Genomic DNA, 13568 nt, shown 5'->3' with positions numbered 1-13568 from the left:
GTTATTGAATTACATGTACTATGGCCTGTCACAATTCTCAAGAATCTTTCTTTTTTGTACTTGACAGACGTGTAGCCATCCGTAAGGATACATGCTGTATTGTAGCTATTTCACTGAATATAGAACAAAGAGTTCATCCTGTTATCTGGTCTCTTGGCAATCTACCATTTGACTGCTTCAAAGCCATTCCTATCCCAAAACCAATCGGTAAGTGTAAAAAAAAGAATACATAACTTTTTATACAGAATTAATGTAAAGGTAGAATTTGTTTCATACTATCATCAGTACAGAAAAAAATCATATTGTATATTTAGGGTTTGTTTCTGTATGACAGGTGTGTCATCACTTGTATATGTTGTCAATATCACAGAAATGAACTGATAAGCTATCAATGATGTTTAAGTTTTGGTGTCATTTTCACAGACGTGCTAGTGTTAATGACTGTACAGGAATGTGTTAATTGGTGTTTCCTGTCGATTCCATATGTCATACATCATTTTGTAAGGGGTGTGTTGATAACGGTTGTCAATTCTACATACCAATATAATGTCAATATCAGAGATATGTGCTAGTATTAAACCCCACTGTTTGAATTCCATGGTCTTAGATTGCTACTACAGTATCTTATGCAGGATCAACTTTTTCTGTAGGTCACCCAGATAGCTGTTTTTCCAAATCCAACATACGCCTGTAAACATTTCTTTTTATTTCAATTACAGGAGGTGTGTTAGTGTTTGCTGTCAACTCCTTACTGTATTTAAATCAAAGTGTACCACCATATGGTGTATCTCTGAATGGACTCACTGATGGTAGTTCTCAATTTCCACTCAGTAAGTACTACAAGAATACAACTACATGCCTCACTAGAAATTTATCTTGACTCCATTGCAGTTATCACCCTGATAGTTGAGCCTCGGTTTTCTAAGATAGAAACAAACTAAAACTATTGTCGCAACATGTTCATACAACAGTGATAAGCTATTGAATGGAAGTTGGTTCAATTATAGTCTCAGTAGGGCATCATCCCTGAAACTAGTTTATTTAGAGTTCCATGAATTTACAGTGCTCTTTGGGACTTCAAATGTTTACACTATATTGATCACAAAGTGAGTAGGATCGCACAACAGAGGAACTGCTATCACCCACTTGTATAATCTACCACATTGAAGAACAATATATTTGGTTTGCATCTATCTTAGTAAACTGAAGGCTGGATTACCAGTGTTGTACTTGTTTCAACATGAAACTTTGTACCATGGTTTTTTAGTTAACGGTGCAACCCAAATAAATGCACACATTTGACCAAGGAGAAGTAAAATGACCGAGTGTTTTGTTTGAATGGCTGAATAAATTGTTTGTAATATCCCTCAATGAATAATTAAACAAAACATATCAAAATATTTTAAATTAAACAAATCCCCTTCTATGTAATACTTTGATCAGAAATGATCAGAAAATGTTATATTGAAATATGTAAAAATTTTATTTCATAGAACAACAATTTGGAGTAAAGCTATCGCTGGACTGTGCCCAGGCATCCTTTGTGACTTATGACAGACTTGTTATATCACTCAAAGGTGGTGAAATGTGAGTAGAAAGTTTTATGGTAATTTGAACACTTCATAAATGTTTTCAATCATAGCCATGTTTACATCACCCATCATTTATCGAGTATGTCTTGATTGATCAGGGAGAAGAAATTCAGGAAAACAACCTTGCGTAAAAACAGTACATCTTTAAAGTTTTATGTGTTGCTGAAAAGCAAGTTTTTGTAATATTATCTGTACAGATACACATTAGCTGTCAAACAGAAGTGTAAGTTTTCAAAAACATTATCTTTGCACCTGCGTAGCCAACATGTAAACTTGCTTATTTCTTTTACAGCTATGTGTTAACCATGATGACAGATGGAATGAGAAGTGTACGTGGTTTTCACTTTGATAAAGCTGCTGCCAGCGTTCTTACATCATGTGTAAGTCAATCTTCAATATTTAGAATCTTGTATAGTTTGTATACATGTCGAGATCGACACCCTTTCTAGAACGATAACATACTGTGATACTGGAGAAATCTTTTGTAGCACAATCCCATGTATGTTATTAAAAGTAGTAGGGTATTTCTGCCAAGATTGTTTCAAGACAAATAAACTAATTCTTGTGACATATTGATATTAATCTATCACTGGACATTGATACAAGAGTGAACGTTCATGGACTCTGGGTTTTCATTGTTACTGATGAAAATTTCTACTCAAATTATCAAATAGTCAAAAAAAATTCTCAACAGCGAATCCCAAATTTTTACAATATCTCGACAGTGTTGTCAGGAATGTACTACAGTCATTGCTATTGTCATGTGTCTCATTGATATGATTACACACTCACCCTAAAGTCACAGTAGAATAGTGGGAAGACTTGTGAAGCTTTCATTTGTATAGACTTCAAGTGTACATTTTAAGGTACATATACTTCAAGCGATTATACTATCTTGATTACAGGGTGATTTTATTCATTAACTTGAGGCACCACTGTCAACCATGTATGTAACCTACCACATGCCACGATATAGTTATAGTTGCATCTACCCTAGCATATCAAACTAGGGTGATGTATTTGTAACTACTTTAGCCGTACAGGCATGCAAGGAGGTTGATGAACTGGGGTTACTTAGTCAGAGACTAGCTTTGATAGAAAGCCATAGCAGTTTCACAATGATGTGATATATCTCACTAACATAGTGTGTAGAGGTTTCCACTGTAAATCCTATCTGTTTGTATTTCTAGATGTGTAAGATGGAGGAAGGGTATTTATTTCTTGGATCAAGACTTGGCAATTCACTATTACTGAAGTATACAGAAAAGATACAGGAAAGTACAGAGTTAGGTAAGAAATGCATTTGAACTATATATAATTGAATATCAAGATATATGTAAGCATACTGTGTAATTGTTTCCGGTTGCTAAACTTAAAATCAATTGTTCAAACTTAATGAAATATTACAGCTGTGTCTTTACTTTATTCTGGTTGTTACTAAAGATTTTTTTTTTTTTAAATGTGTAAATATGCACCGCATCTATTTTCTATGTGTTGTGATTTAGCACTTCATAGCCACATGCATATAGGAACCCAGTGCTGGCATGCAGTAAAGGTATTATAAAAACAGTCACTGTCTGAAAAGGACAAAAGAAGAACTCTCCAAAATTTGTCAGAAAGAGTTTCATAGTGTTGTCTACTCCTTTGCGAAATGTACTTTTACAGTGAAATAAGGGACATAGTTGAGGAATTGTCAGGAGTTATCATAAATTCATTACATCACATCCCTCATATCAATAACATGACTTTGTATCATAGCAGTGGTGTAATATACAAGTTATTCATAGCTGAAATTACACTCTTAATACTGAGATTCATACAAATAGTTCTATTGGGTAAACACCTTAGATTATCTCCCACACAATGTTTATGTTATGTTATGTTACAATGATTTAGTTATCTTTCTTTTCACTGTTTTTCAGCAGCTAATGGACCAAAGAAAGATGAACAAGGAGAGAAGAGAGAGGTACAGTTTATTTTTATTAACATTCCTTTTTAATAGTGAAGTGTTGCAGCCTTTATCCAATGTAAAAGTGTCATAACTGAATTTAAAGCTTGGTCCAGTGACCTCCAGGAGTTTGCTGGCAAATGGTTGAACTTCAGCAATGACAAAAAGATGATAATATATATGCATAGCATAAGACTAAAATCACTAAAGATGACCCAAAATTTTGTGTACAAAGAATAAAGTTTAACATGTGACTTTGATCTCTGATCTCTCGATCTGTAGTGTGTACATTGTTCCTAGCTAGCTACTTATGACCATTTTAGACAAAATGGTTTTGTAGGTATGACATGCTGTAAAACCCTTTTACTTTGACTCCAATCCTAAAGTGTTTCTAAAATATGTGAACTACCAGTATTTGAATTGGTTTAATGATTGAATCTGTTGCTATTTTCAGGGTGAGCCTCCAAGTAAGAAGAAAAGAACTGACGATGCAAGTGATTGGATAGGTAATTTATATCTATTTGATATTTGCCATGTCTATGGGCTACTTCATATCTGTACACTTGTGTCTTCTGCAGACATTATTACACAATATCTAAATTTCACACAAAAGTGTGTTGCAGGTGTGAATAGCTGTACAATATTTCTCAAAACTTTATTGATTTTAAACGAGAAACTACTGGCACCAGAATGATGACTATATTCTTGCCTTTGTTTTCAGCATCTGATGTATCACTACTGGCAGATGATTTAGATGAATTGGAGGTGTATGGAAGTGAAACCCACACTGGAACACAACTCACATCATATACTTTTGAAGTAAGTTTTCTTATGCTATAATATGATTGCTGATTCTGAACGATTACTCAGAGACTAGGCATTTCTGCAACTTCAGAATATGACCATTTATACATCTTTTATACATATTACACTTCACTTAGTAACATTTATGTGATTGTTAATTTCATAGTCAAGAGGATATGAATGAAAAAAATAAAATCAGTGAACATAGAGAGGAGTAATTTTTAACTCCTAAGGTATCAGAAAAAATGGTAGACAATAGGGAAAAAATTATAAAGAGATATATCTGTCTAATATTTGTATATATACACAACTTATAGGTATGCGACAGTATTATGAATATTGGACCTTGTGGTAAAAGTGTGATGGGAGAACCAGTGTTCTTATCAGAAGAGGTGAGTCTTTGTTATTCTTGTAATGTATTTGGGACAGGTTGAGGAGTGAGGGGGAGGTGGGGTAGAAGGTTTACTGTAATATGTTCATCTATTTCAAGTACTGTCATCTGCTTTCTACACTGTCAAAAAATGTGTAAAAGTGAAAAATAATGGGCAGATATGTAGCTTTAGGAGTTTAATCACTGGTACCTCTGGTAGGTTTTGAAAGTCAGTGTATAAGTTATCATTTTACTTACATTTGTATTGAATACAATCTCTGTAAGTTAGCTGATCTTTACATATCTCTTGTTCTCATTTACAGTTTCAAAATAACCCAGATCCAGACTTAGAACTGGTGTCATGCTCAGGTTTTGGTAAAAATGGCGCCCTCTCAGTTCTACAGGTAAGGATGTAACAGGAAATTCTGTCTCAGTCTGAATTAAAAGTTTGCACTCCTAGGTGGTTATAACGAAATATATACTTACCCGACAATTGGACTAATCTTCTTGAATGTTACTGTTCATACTTGATTGCGATGACATGACAAATTGTCTTCAGACGTTGTCAGCACATACACATGCTAAATTACATCATCAAATTTCTTGTTTACTGTACATAAACACCAAGCTGAGTTCTATCAATAGCAAGTGATCGTTAAATATTCTTCAGTAATTAGAATATGGCAGGTACCTTGTAATATGCATTTAAAATATACCAAAACATAAGATGCAAAACTCAGCCTGTGCCCCTTTAATTGAAACAAAGCATTGTGACAATGTGAGGGCTATCGCCGGGCGTTGACACAATGTGATTTCTGTCCAGTGCTCTGAATGTCAAAGTAAAGAAATTCAATCAAGTGCAGGTAAACGGCAGTAGGCCCCTTGAAAGACTTTTCTTGTGTCATTTACAGAGGGAGACATACTATATCGTAAGCATTTCATTTGTACATCAGTTCTCCTGATATTGACTTACTCATACTGTATTGCATGATACTCTGGTAAAATTTGTACCATCATCACTGACAGTCAACCATTTGTCAAACCAAAACATTTTATATATATTGATACTTTGTGTGATTGGTTCACAGAGGAGCATTCGACCCCAGGTAGTGACAACCTTTGAACTCCCAGGATGTACTGACATGTGGACAGTGACAGGACCACCAGAGAAGAAGTCTAGTGAAGTAAGTGAATCTTGGTTTGTATTCAGTAGTTCATGGCATGGGAAGTAGCTGTAAACTTTGGCAATGAAACACCAGGGATTTATGATGTATAGTTTAAAGTTTTCCTTTATCTGCAGTAAAAAGTAGACGAAATTTTTCCAAAACATTATAAAGAGCAAAACTAATACATTGTTAGCTGTGATGACTGATGAATTGTGCAAAGTAGTTTTTTGTGTGTACAAATTCATTTTATTGACAATAAAAATATATTTAGTTTATTGTGAAAGCATGATAGAGAACAAAGGAAATATATTGCTAATTGTGACTCTTGAACTCAGCAAACTTATTTGAGACTCAAATAAGTTTCCAGAGTTCACAAGTCTCAGTGAGTACAAACATTTTTTATCGACAATAAAAGTACCCTAATTTTTTTGACAAAACCAGATACAGAACAGTTACAAATTATAACTTATGAACTGTGCAAACTTTATTTGTGTTACAAATACAGGAATCTGAAGAGACAGCAGAGGGTGATAAAGACACAACAGAGCCAACTCATGACCATGCCTTCTTGATTCTCAGTAGAGAAGACTCTAGTATGGTAAGAGAGCTAAGATTGTCTTGTTGTGAGTGTATTGATCACCCATGCCCATACTGACTAAACTGACTCCCTCTGAAAACCGACCATGAACTTGGTCGCACTCAAGGTCAATGTAGACAGGTTTTACTGTATATAGTGTATTCATACAATGTAGACATATTGACAAACAAGTGCAGTTTGATTTTGCCAAGTTTTGTGTTCCCAATATTAAATGCCAGCAAACATGAGGATTGAATATTAAAACTCTCTAGGTGTATGTGTACATGATCATGCTGATGTAGCTAATCACTGGCTATTTCTTTTTTTTAGAAATCAAATTTGAAATTTGAATTTAAAAAAACATGCATATTTCGTTAATATAAGTTTGTTTGTATATTGTGATATAGATCTTACAGACAGGACAGGAAATAATGGAGTTAGATCACAGTGGATTTAGCACACAGGGACCAACTGTATATGCTGGTAACATTGGTAACAATGCCTACATACTACAAGTCTCACCTATGGGTGTAAGATTACTGGAAGGAGGTAGGAAAAAAATGACATTTTTTTTACAGTGCCATTAAATTCAAATCAAATCAGCCCACTAAGATGCAAAACTAGTCAAAGATTCAAACTGTTTTGTACTCATTTACAGCTGAGAAAGACTGACTTGAGTTTGTAAATACCAGAAGTATTAGGTGCAAACAAAAAAACTTTATATTAACCCAGTGTTAGTGTATGGCACTTTTTAAAGGCAATAATTGTGTTATGTGATACAGCATAGTAAAGTCAATATAGCTGTTAACACATACAATGTAGCTCACATGCCTAATTTTATTTTTCACAAATCAGAATTCATTTCCATATGTTTGATATTCTTTAAAGTACCAACATGATCATTTCTTTACAACTGTTTGACATTGCCCAAAATACTTAGATTTGAGTCTTCGTGTGAAGACTTGTTCAACCTAAGATTTACTTTGTAAAATTACTAGACAGGTTTTATGATGGCAAAAAGAAAGTATAATTACCTGCAAAGACTAGGGTTTCAGTGCCATGTTCTCACATTAGTGTTATCAATAGCAGTGGAGATTAATATATTAAGGATTTTATACTTTGGATCAGTCTTTTGTTCTGGTCCAAATTTTTCTATATCTCTGACAGACACCTTTTTTTTCCACCCTAAGATTAATCCTTATCTGAACAACACCTTTAACTATGGGAAAGTTCCTATATGATACGTTATGAATATCTGCATAGTATAACTACTATGTTCTATTTGTTACCTGCAGTGAATCAGTTACAACATATCCCATTAGACCTTGGTTCACCTATAGCGTTGTGCTCAGTTGCTGACCCCTATGCTGTCATCATGAGTCATAATGGAGAGTTGGTCTTACTCACCTTACGACCTGATGGCTTCGGTGGTGGACATAGACTGGCCATACACAGACCACAACTTACACAGGTAACTATAAACTGATCAGTCACCAACAACAGCTATGAAATTTCTTACTGTAATATAAACTGACCATACTTGGACTACTAGTAGTATACTACACATTCACATAAACTGACCTGTCTCCAGCAACAGCTATCAAAGTTCTTATCATATTAAAGGGGAATGCGTTCCTGGAAATGAAGTTTTACACTGAAGGGTACAGACACCCCAGACTCATGAATATTCAGTGTTCAACTTGAATACATTATTTCTGCTGACTCCCATGATGCAATAGCCCATAGCAAAGATACCATATAATGGCACAAGATTAACTTGTTGTTTTCTCTGAAATTGCAAGTTATTGTAGGTGATGTAAAATCAGGAAATGACTTTCCACAACACATAATTTATGAAAATGACTTCATTTCCTGGAGTGGTGTTCCCCTTTAAAACTGGCCATACTCAGGCCACTCTCAGACCACTAAAAATTCGTTAGTGGTCTGAGGGCCACTATTATTAATGGTCAATCTAGATAGCAGACAAATCTATAAGACAGTTATCATAAGAATCATTGATCAGTCGCATTGCTATCTTAGAATACCGTGTAACAGCAGATTAGAGGAGGGGTGAGCTCATTACTGATTGGATGAAATGAATGTGTTTTGTATCTTTTGCAGAAAGCCAAAATATTAACTTTAAGTTCATACAGAGACACCAGTGGTATGTTTTCATCCAGCAACAAAACAGAAGGTAACATGGAAGAATTAGAATCACCAGAAAAGAAAACGAAACCATCCGCAGCTACAGCAGACATATCTATGGCATCAGAAGCAAGGTATTGGTGTGTGTGTGTGTGTGTGTGTGTGTGTGTATGTATGTGTGTGTGTGTGTGTGTGTGTGTGTGTGTGTGTGTGTGTGTGTGTGTGTGTGTGTGTGTGCGTGTGCGTGCGCGTGCGTGCGTGTGTGTGTGTGCACGCGCGCGTGAGTACGTGAGTGTGGTGTGATGTGTGAGGTGGGTTGTAATGAAATAAACTCGCATTGTGTTTGTGTTTTAAACAGTAACTGATATATATCTACCATAGTTAGAATATTAAGTGTTTCACTCTGAATGTGAGACTGACTGTCATGTTAATACCAGGAACTAGTTCATCTGTGTCTAGAACTAGCCCATTGAGTGGATTTCTTCTAAGGGATACACACACAATCTTGATTCATCCTAACAATGACTTTTTCTGTGTAAAACCCTTCTTTTATATGGAGATAGAATATACTAAGGTTTTCTTTTCCTTCTTTCAGTAATATTGATGATGAGGATGAAATGTTGTATGGTGAATCAGATACATCACTATTCAGCCCAACAAAGAAAGAAGAGAAACCAAGGTATGTTAAATGGGACACAGTCTGCAACTTGATGGTCTTATTTGTGGTAACTTTTGTTTTATATTCAACTATACTCATGTTATTCTAAGTACTAAAATATGTTGAATGATGTCTAGCAACTGATAGAGTTCTCATTAAATAATTCATATGTCTGTTTGTTTATCTGTGCGTGTGAGTAAACAATGTCTGTTCATGTATCTAACTGTCTGTCTGTCTGTCTGTTTGTCTGTCTATATGAGTGTTTGTTCATCTAGCAGCTCAGGCTGAGCATTTATTGTACAATGTGTGTGTGTCGATGTCTGTTCATGTGGTTGTCTGTGTCGATGTCTATCTGTGTGACTGAGTTCTAGTATCTGTCTATACATGTAACTGTTTGTGTGTTCCAGTCTACGGTTTGTGGAATAAAGGCACTGACAGTCTTTGAACCTTTTGATTCTGTGATAAAAATAGCATTAGTGATACATATAAACAATGTCAATTATATTTTTTAGAAAAATGTGTAGTTTCTAGTACAGTGATTCATGAATTACTTAGAACAAGCAACTTACTTAAATATAGGCATGATAAATCCTCTATATCAAAATGGAGACTTCATTCATAATAATAAATACATGATTATCTATTTGAAGCTTTGCCACTAAAACCACGGAAGAAGAGATACAGCCAACCTTTTGGTGTGCCATGTGTAGGGAAAATGGTGTTCTTGAAGTAAGTTGGTAACATTTCTGTTTGAACTTGTGATAGCATAAGGCCTTTTTCCAGGGCGTGTATATGTGTGTGTACTTAGTATGTTTTGTGTTGAAACAAAGTATAAAATGCAAAGATAAACATGAATGGTGGTTCATCACATCGTTAAAGAGAAAAAGTGGATGATAACAAAACTGTGAAAATTGTATAAAAAGTGTGCAATCTAATGTTGTAGCAATAGCATGCCTTGTTGAAACCTAAGTTCTCAACTGACAAACTGATATTGCTGTGTGGCATAGTTCTTATACTGTTTCTGTGTGTTTCTTATCAGATTTACAACCTACCAGACTTCAAGCTGGTATTCTTGGTAAAGAATTTCCCCATGGGACACAGAGTACTTGTGGATACCTTCCAAGTCACCTCAGCAGCTGCTACCAGGTATGTCATAACTTTTTGAATTTGATGATACTATTTGTCAATTTGATATAAGTACTAATTGACTCTTATGGATGAAGCCGGAGGATGTTATAAGAATGGGTTCCAACTGTCTGTATGCTCCATCACATTCCTCTCAAAACACTGCACAAGTATTACCCTAGCACTAGTGTGCCCTCTAAGCCAATTTGTCGTGCCACTGATGCACACAATTTCTAGTGACGCACCAAATTTGGTGTCCCCTTATCTCTTACTATAGGGTGACTCACAAGAAATGCCAGTTTTTCTCATTTTGACTCACAACAACAAAAATTGGCTATCATTAGAGGGCACACTGCATAGCACAGACCTGTAACGGCACAGCAATCGTGTATACTTCTTCAGCTCCCTTTTGAGCAAACTGTCCATCTGTCTCTGGAATCATAAAATTGAATCCTTCCTGTAATCCAATCATGACTAAAATGTTATGAAATGTGTTTCTATCAACAGTGGATCTAGCAGCACCACAGAACAGTTACATGAAATGATGCCTCAAGTCAAAGAGTTGTACCTAGTTGGGTTAGGACACAAGAATAAAAAGACACATCTGATGGTGAGTTCAAGTCTTCGCAATTTGTCTTTTGTCTTACCTGTTATACTATGTATTTGGAGAAACATGAACTACTACTTGAAACTTTACAATGCCCCAATGAGCAGGGTAGGGTGGGTGGTGGGGGATGGGACCTTATTACATTGGGCTATAATATTTTCCCTCTGTGTATGTGTGTGTGTGTGTGTGTGTGTGTGTGTGTGTGTGTGTGTTTGTGTGTGTGTATGTGTGTGTATGTGTGTGTGTGTGTGTGTGTGTGTCAGTGTGTGTGTGTGTGTGTGTGTGTGTGCAGCCTTATCTCTGAAATGTGTTTGCTAATGACAACTAACATAATTGCTAGATACTACCCACAGAATTTACAAATCTCTGTTTCATGATCTTGTTTAAGTGGCTAAAAGACAATGGTCACCATATTTTTTTTGTAAAAAATCCAAAACTTATTCTGTAACTCTAGAAGTTTCACATGTAGAGAGACTCAGTACAAGTATCTACTCGATATTATCGGATTTGGACATGCTTTAAAGCCTGTGACTTTTGACCTTGACCTTCAATTTCAAGGTCATGTCATTTTGTATAAAAAATGGCTACTTCTGTGAAATATGCCCGGTACGTGAGAACACACAAAGGTACTCTTCATTTTAATACAAGAAGTTTATTCACTTCTTTTTTTCAAATGCTGATGTAAAGGAATACATTTGTACAAAGTGATGCTGGATGGCAAATCAAACATTCATTAAAACTTGTAAAAGGGTTTATTGATAGTAGAAAAATGTAAAGCATGAAAATACATAAAATAAATAAATACAGAAATATAAGTACCATCTATACTTTTTTGGAACGTTCTGAATTAATATAAATGGTTGTATGCTTCTTAAGAATGTGTTCTATGTTTCTCTCAAAATCTTTAAAGTTATTTGATCATACTAAAAAAAACATTGCTCAAGTTTATTTACGTTAAGAAAGTACACTGTACTATCAGACCAGATAATGTACAATACAGTTAATGGTTCTGTTTAGTTCAAATCAGACTTTCAACTCATTCACTAATTTTTTCCAAAAAGCTTCAATTTTTCTTGCGTTATTGTCTTTAGGCCATTCAATGTATGTCTTTGTGTTAATGTGTACCTTCAGGGCTTCAGACATTTCATTTTGAGGAACATCTTCTAAAAGAATGAACATGACTTTATTTCCGTCCACACCATCATTCAAAAGATGTTGATTGGCATGTTCGACTTCATATTCACACCACGGACTCCTAACAAAGTTAGTGGACACAAGAAAGATGATTCTACGACTCTGTCTCATAGCGGTGTCAATGTTGTCTGTGATGTATCTGCCAAGGAGGAAGTCTCTTTCGTGGATACATAGTTTTAAGTGCGGTGGTTGACCCTCTATTCTCGGTAGAAGTGTGTCCTCTACCCAATCATCGTCTTCGCTACTGTAGCTAACAAAGGCATCGTACTTGATAACGTCTATGCCATCAAGTTCATAAACTAAGGGGTACCGCTGTCTACGCCTAGCCATGTGCCTGTAGGCTCTATAGATTAACCTCCATCTGTTTAACCAAACTATAACTCCAATACCAATAAGCACTGTCACAGTTACTAACACAGCAGCAAGAATTTCATAAGGAAATCCTGTTTCACACATCATGTCCTGAAAATTGACCATCACAAATGGTTCTTCAAAAACATGGCTCGGTGTTTTACATTGATAAGTTTGCCACGGTAGAGCCCCATCTTTTGTAAACTTGATAGCATTATTAGAAGTCATCAGGGAATGCATGGCAACCATGTCACAGCCACAGTCCAACGGATTGTTTTCAAAATACAATTCAGATAGAACTGTTAATGCTGTAAAAGTCATCGGATCGAATCGTGCGATTTGATTGCCACTCAGATCAAGTATTGTGAGATTTGTATTAAATGCAAAGACATCGTTGCTAACAGAGATAATATCGTTGTAGGATACATCTAGAGATTTCAACTGTGTCAATTTCATGAAGTAAAACTGACATAACACACTTATCGTGCAATGAGAGATATTAAGATATTCTACCTGAACAAAGTCTTGAAAGAACATATGAACTTGCGTATCATCACACATATTAGCATTAAGATCAAATTGTGTGTAGCTTAGGTTTACATGTTTGAGACTGTATGTGTCGGAAAATTCAATTTGATGATTATTTAGGTATAATTTAGAATAAGATAAATCCAGGTTAACAAGTGATATCACATTGATTTGTATCACTGATGAGTGAGCTGTGTCTCGAATCTCTGCGATCATTTTGGTCAACGAAGGAAATGTAATGTTGTTGAAGTTTTCAAATGTGATCTTCGTGTTTGTGAGGTCGAAAATTTGCAAGGCATCTAAAGCATCGTGTGAAAGCCCGGCCCAGGATATGGTGTTGTAGTTATCAGCGGCTGTAAAAACTTCTGTTGATGGTGATATGCACTCTGATATGCTTGAAAGGTAATTTTCAGATAAATCTATGACGGTTGGGATTAGGAAATATGCGCAGTACAAAAAACGTATACTGTCGTAATAAGCAAGACTGTGACAGTAAAATTCAT

At 35.4% G+C, this 13568-nt stretch overlaps 1 protein-coding gene across 1 annotated transcript in view; it reads left to right on the top strand.

The window, feature by feature from the left end:
* The window catches only part of LOC144437152 (cleavage and polyadenylation specificity factor subunit 1-like), a 32775-nt gene that overhangs the window by 4747 nt on the left and 14460 nt on the right, over window positions 1–13568 (top strand). The window contains exons 8-27 of the mRNA XM_078126017.1: window positions 68–207; window positions 720–830; window positions 1494–1587; window positions 1885–1972; window positions 2783–2882; window positions 3515–3558; window positions 3995–4046; window positions 4262–4359; window positions 4662–4736; window positions 5038–5118; window positions 5803–5902; window positions 5947–5948; window positions 6386–6478; window positions 6865–7006; window positions 7753–7928; window positions 8579–8736; window positions 9198–9281; window positions 9911–9989; window positions 10300–10406; window positions 10893–10995. Coding sequence (XP_077982143.1) covers window positions 68–207; window positions 720–830; window positions 1494–1587; window positions 1885–1972; window positions 2783–2882; window positions 3515–3558; window positions 3995–4046; window positions 4262–4359; window positions 4662–4736; window positions 5038–5118; window positions 5803–5902; window positions 5947–5948; window positions 6386–6478; window positions 6865–7006; window positions 7753–7928; window positions 8579–8736; window positions 9198–9281; window positions 9911–9989; window positions 10300–10406; window positions 10893–10995 — 1927 coding nt within the window. The remainder of the gene's footprint in view (window positions 1–67; window positions 208–719; window positions 831–1493; window positions 1588–1884; window positions 1973–2782; window positions 2883–3514; window positions 3559–3994; window positions 4047–4261; window positions 4360–4661; window positions 4737–5037; window positions 5119–5802; window positions 5903–5946; window positions 5949–6385; window positions 6479–6864; window positions 7007–7752; window positions 7929–8578; window positions 8737–9197; window positions 9282–9910; window positions 9990–10299; window positions 10407–10892; window positions 10996–13568) is intronic.

The sequence above is a fragment of the Glandiceps talaboti genome, chromosome 7 (assembly GCF_964340395.1).
Source record: "Glandiceps talaboti chromosome 7, keGlaTala1.1, whole genome shotgun sequence".
NCBI classification, from domain to species: domain Eukaryota; kingdom Metazoa; phylum Hemichordata; class Enteropneusta; family Spengelidae; genus Glandiceps; species Glandiceps talaboti.
This window is presented reverse-complemented; position numbering and strand designations above follow the sequence as displayed.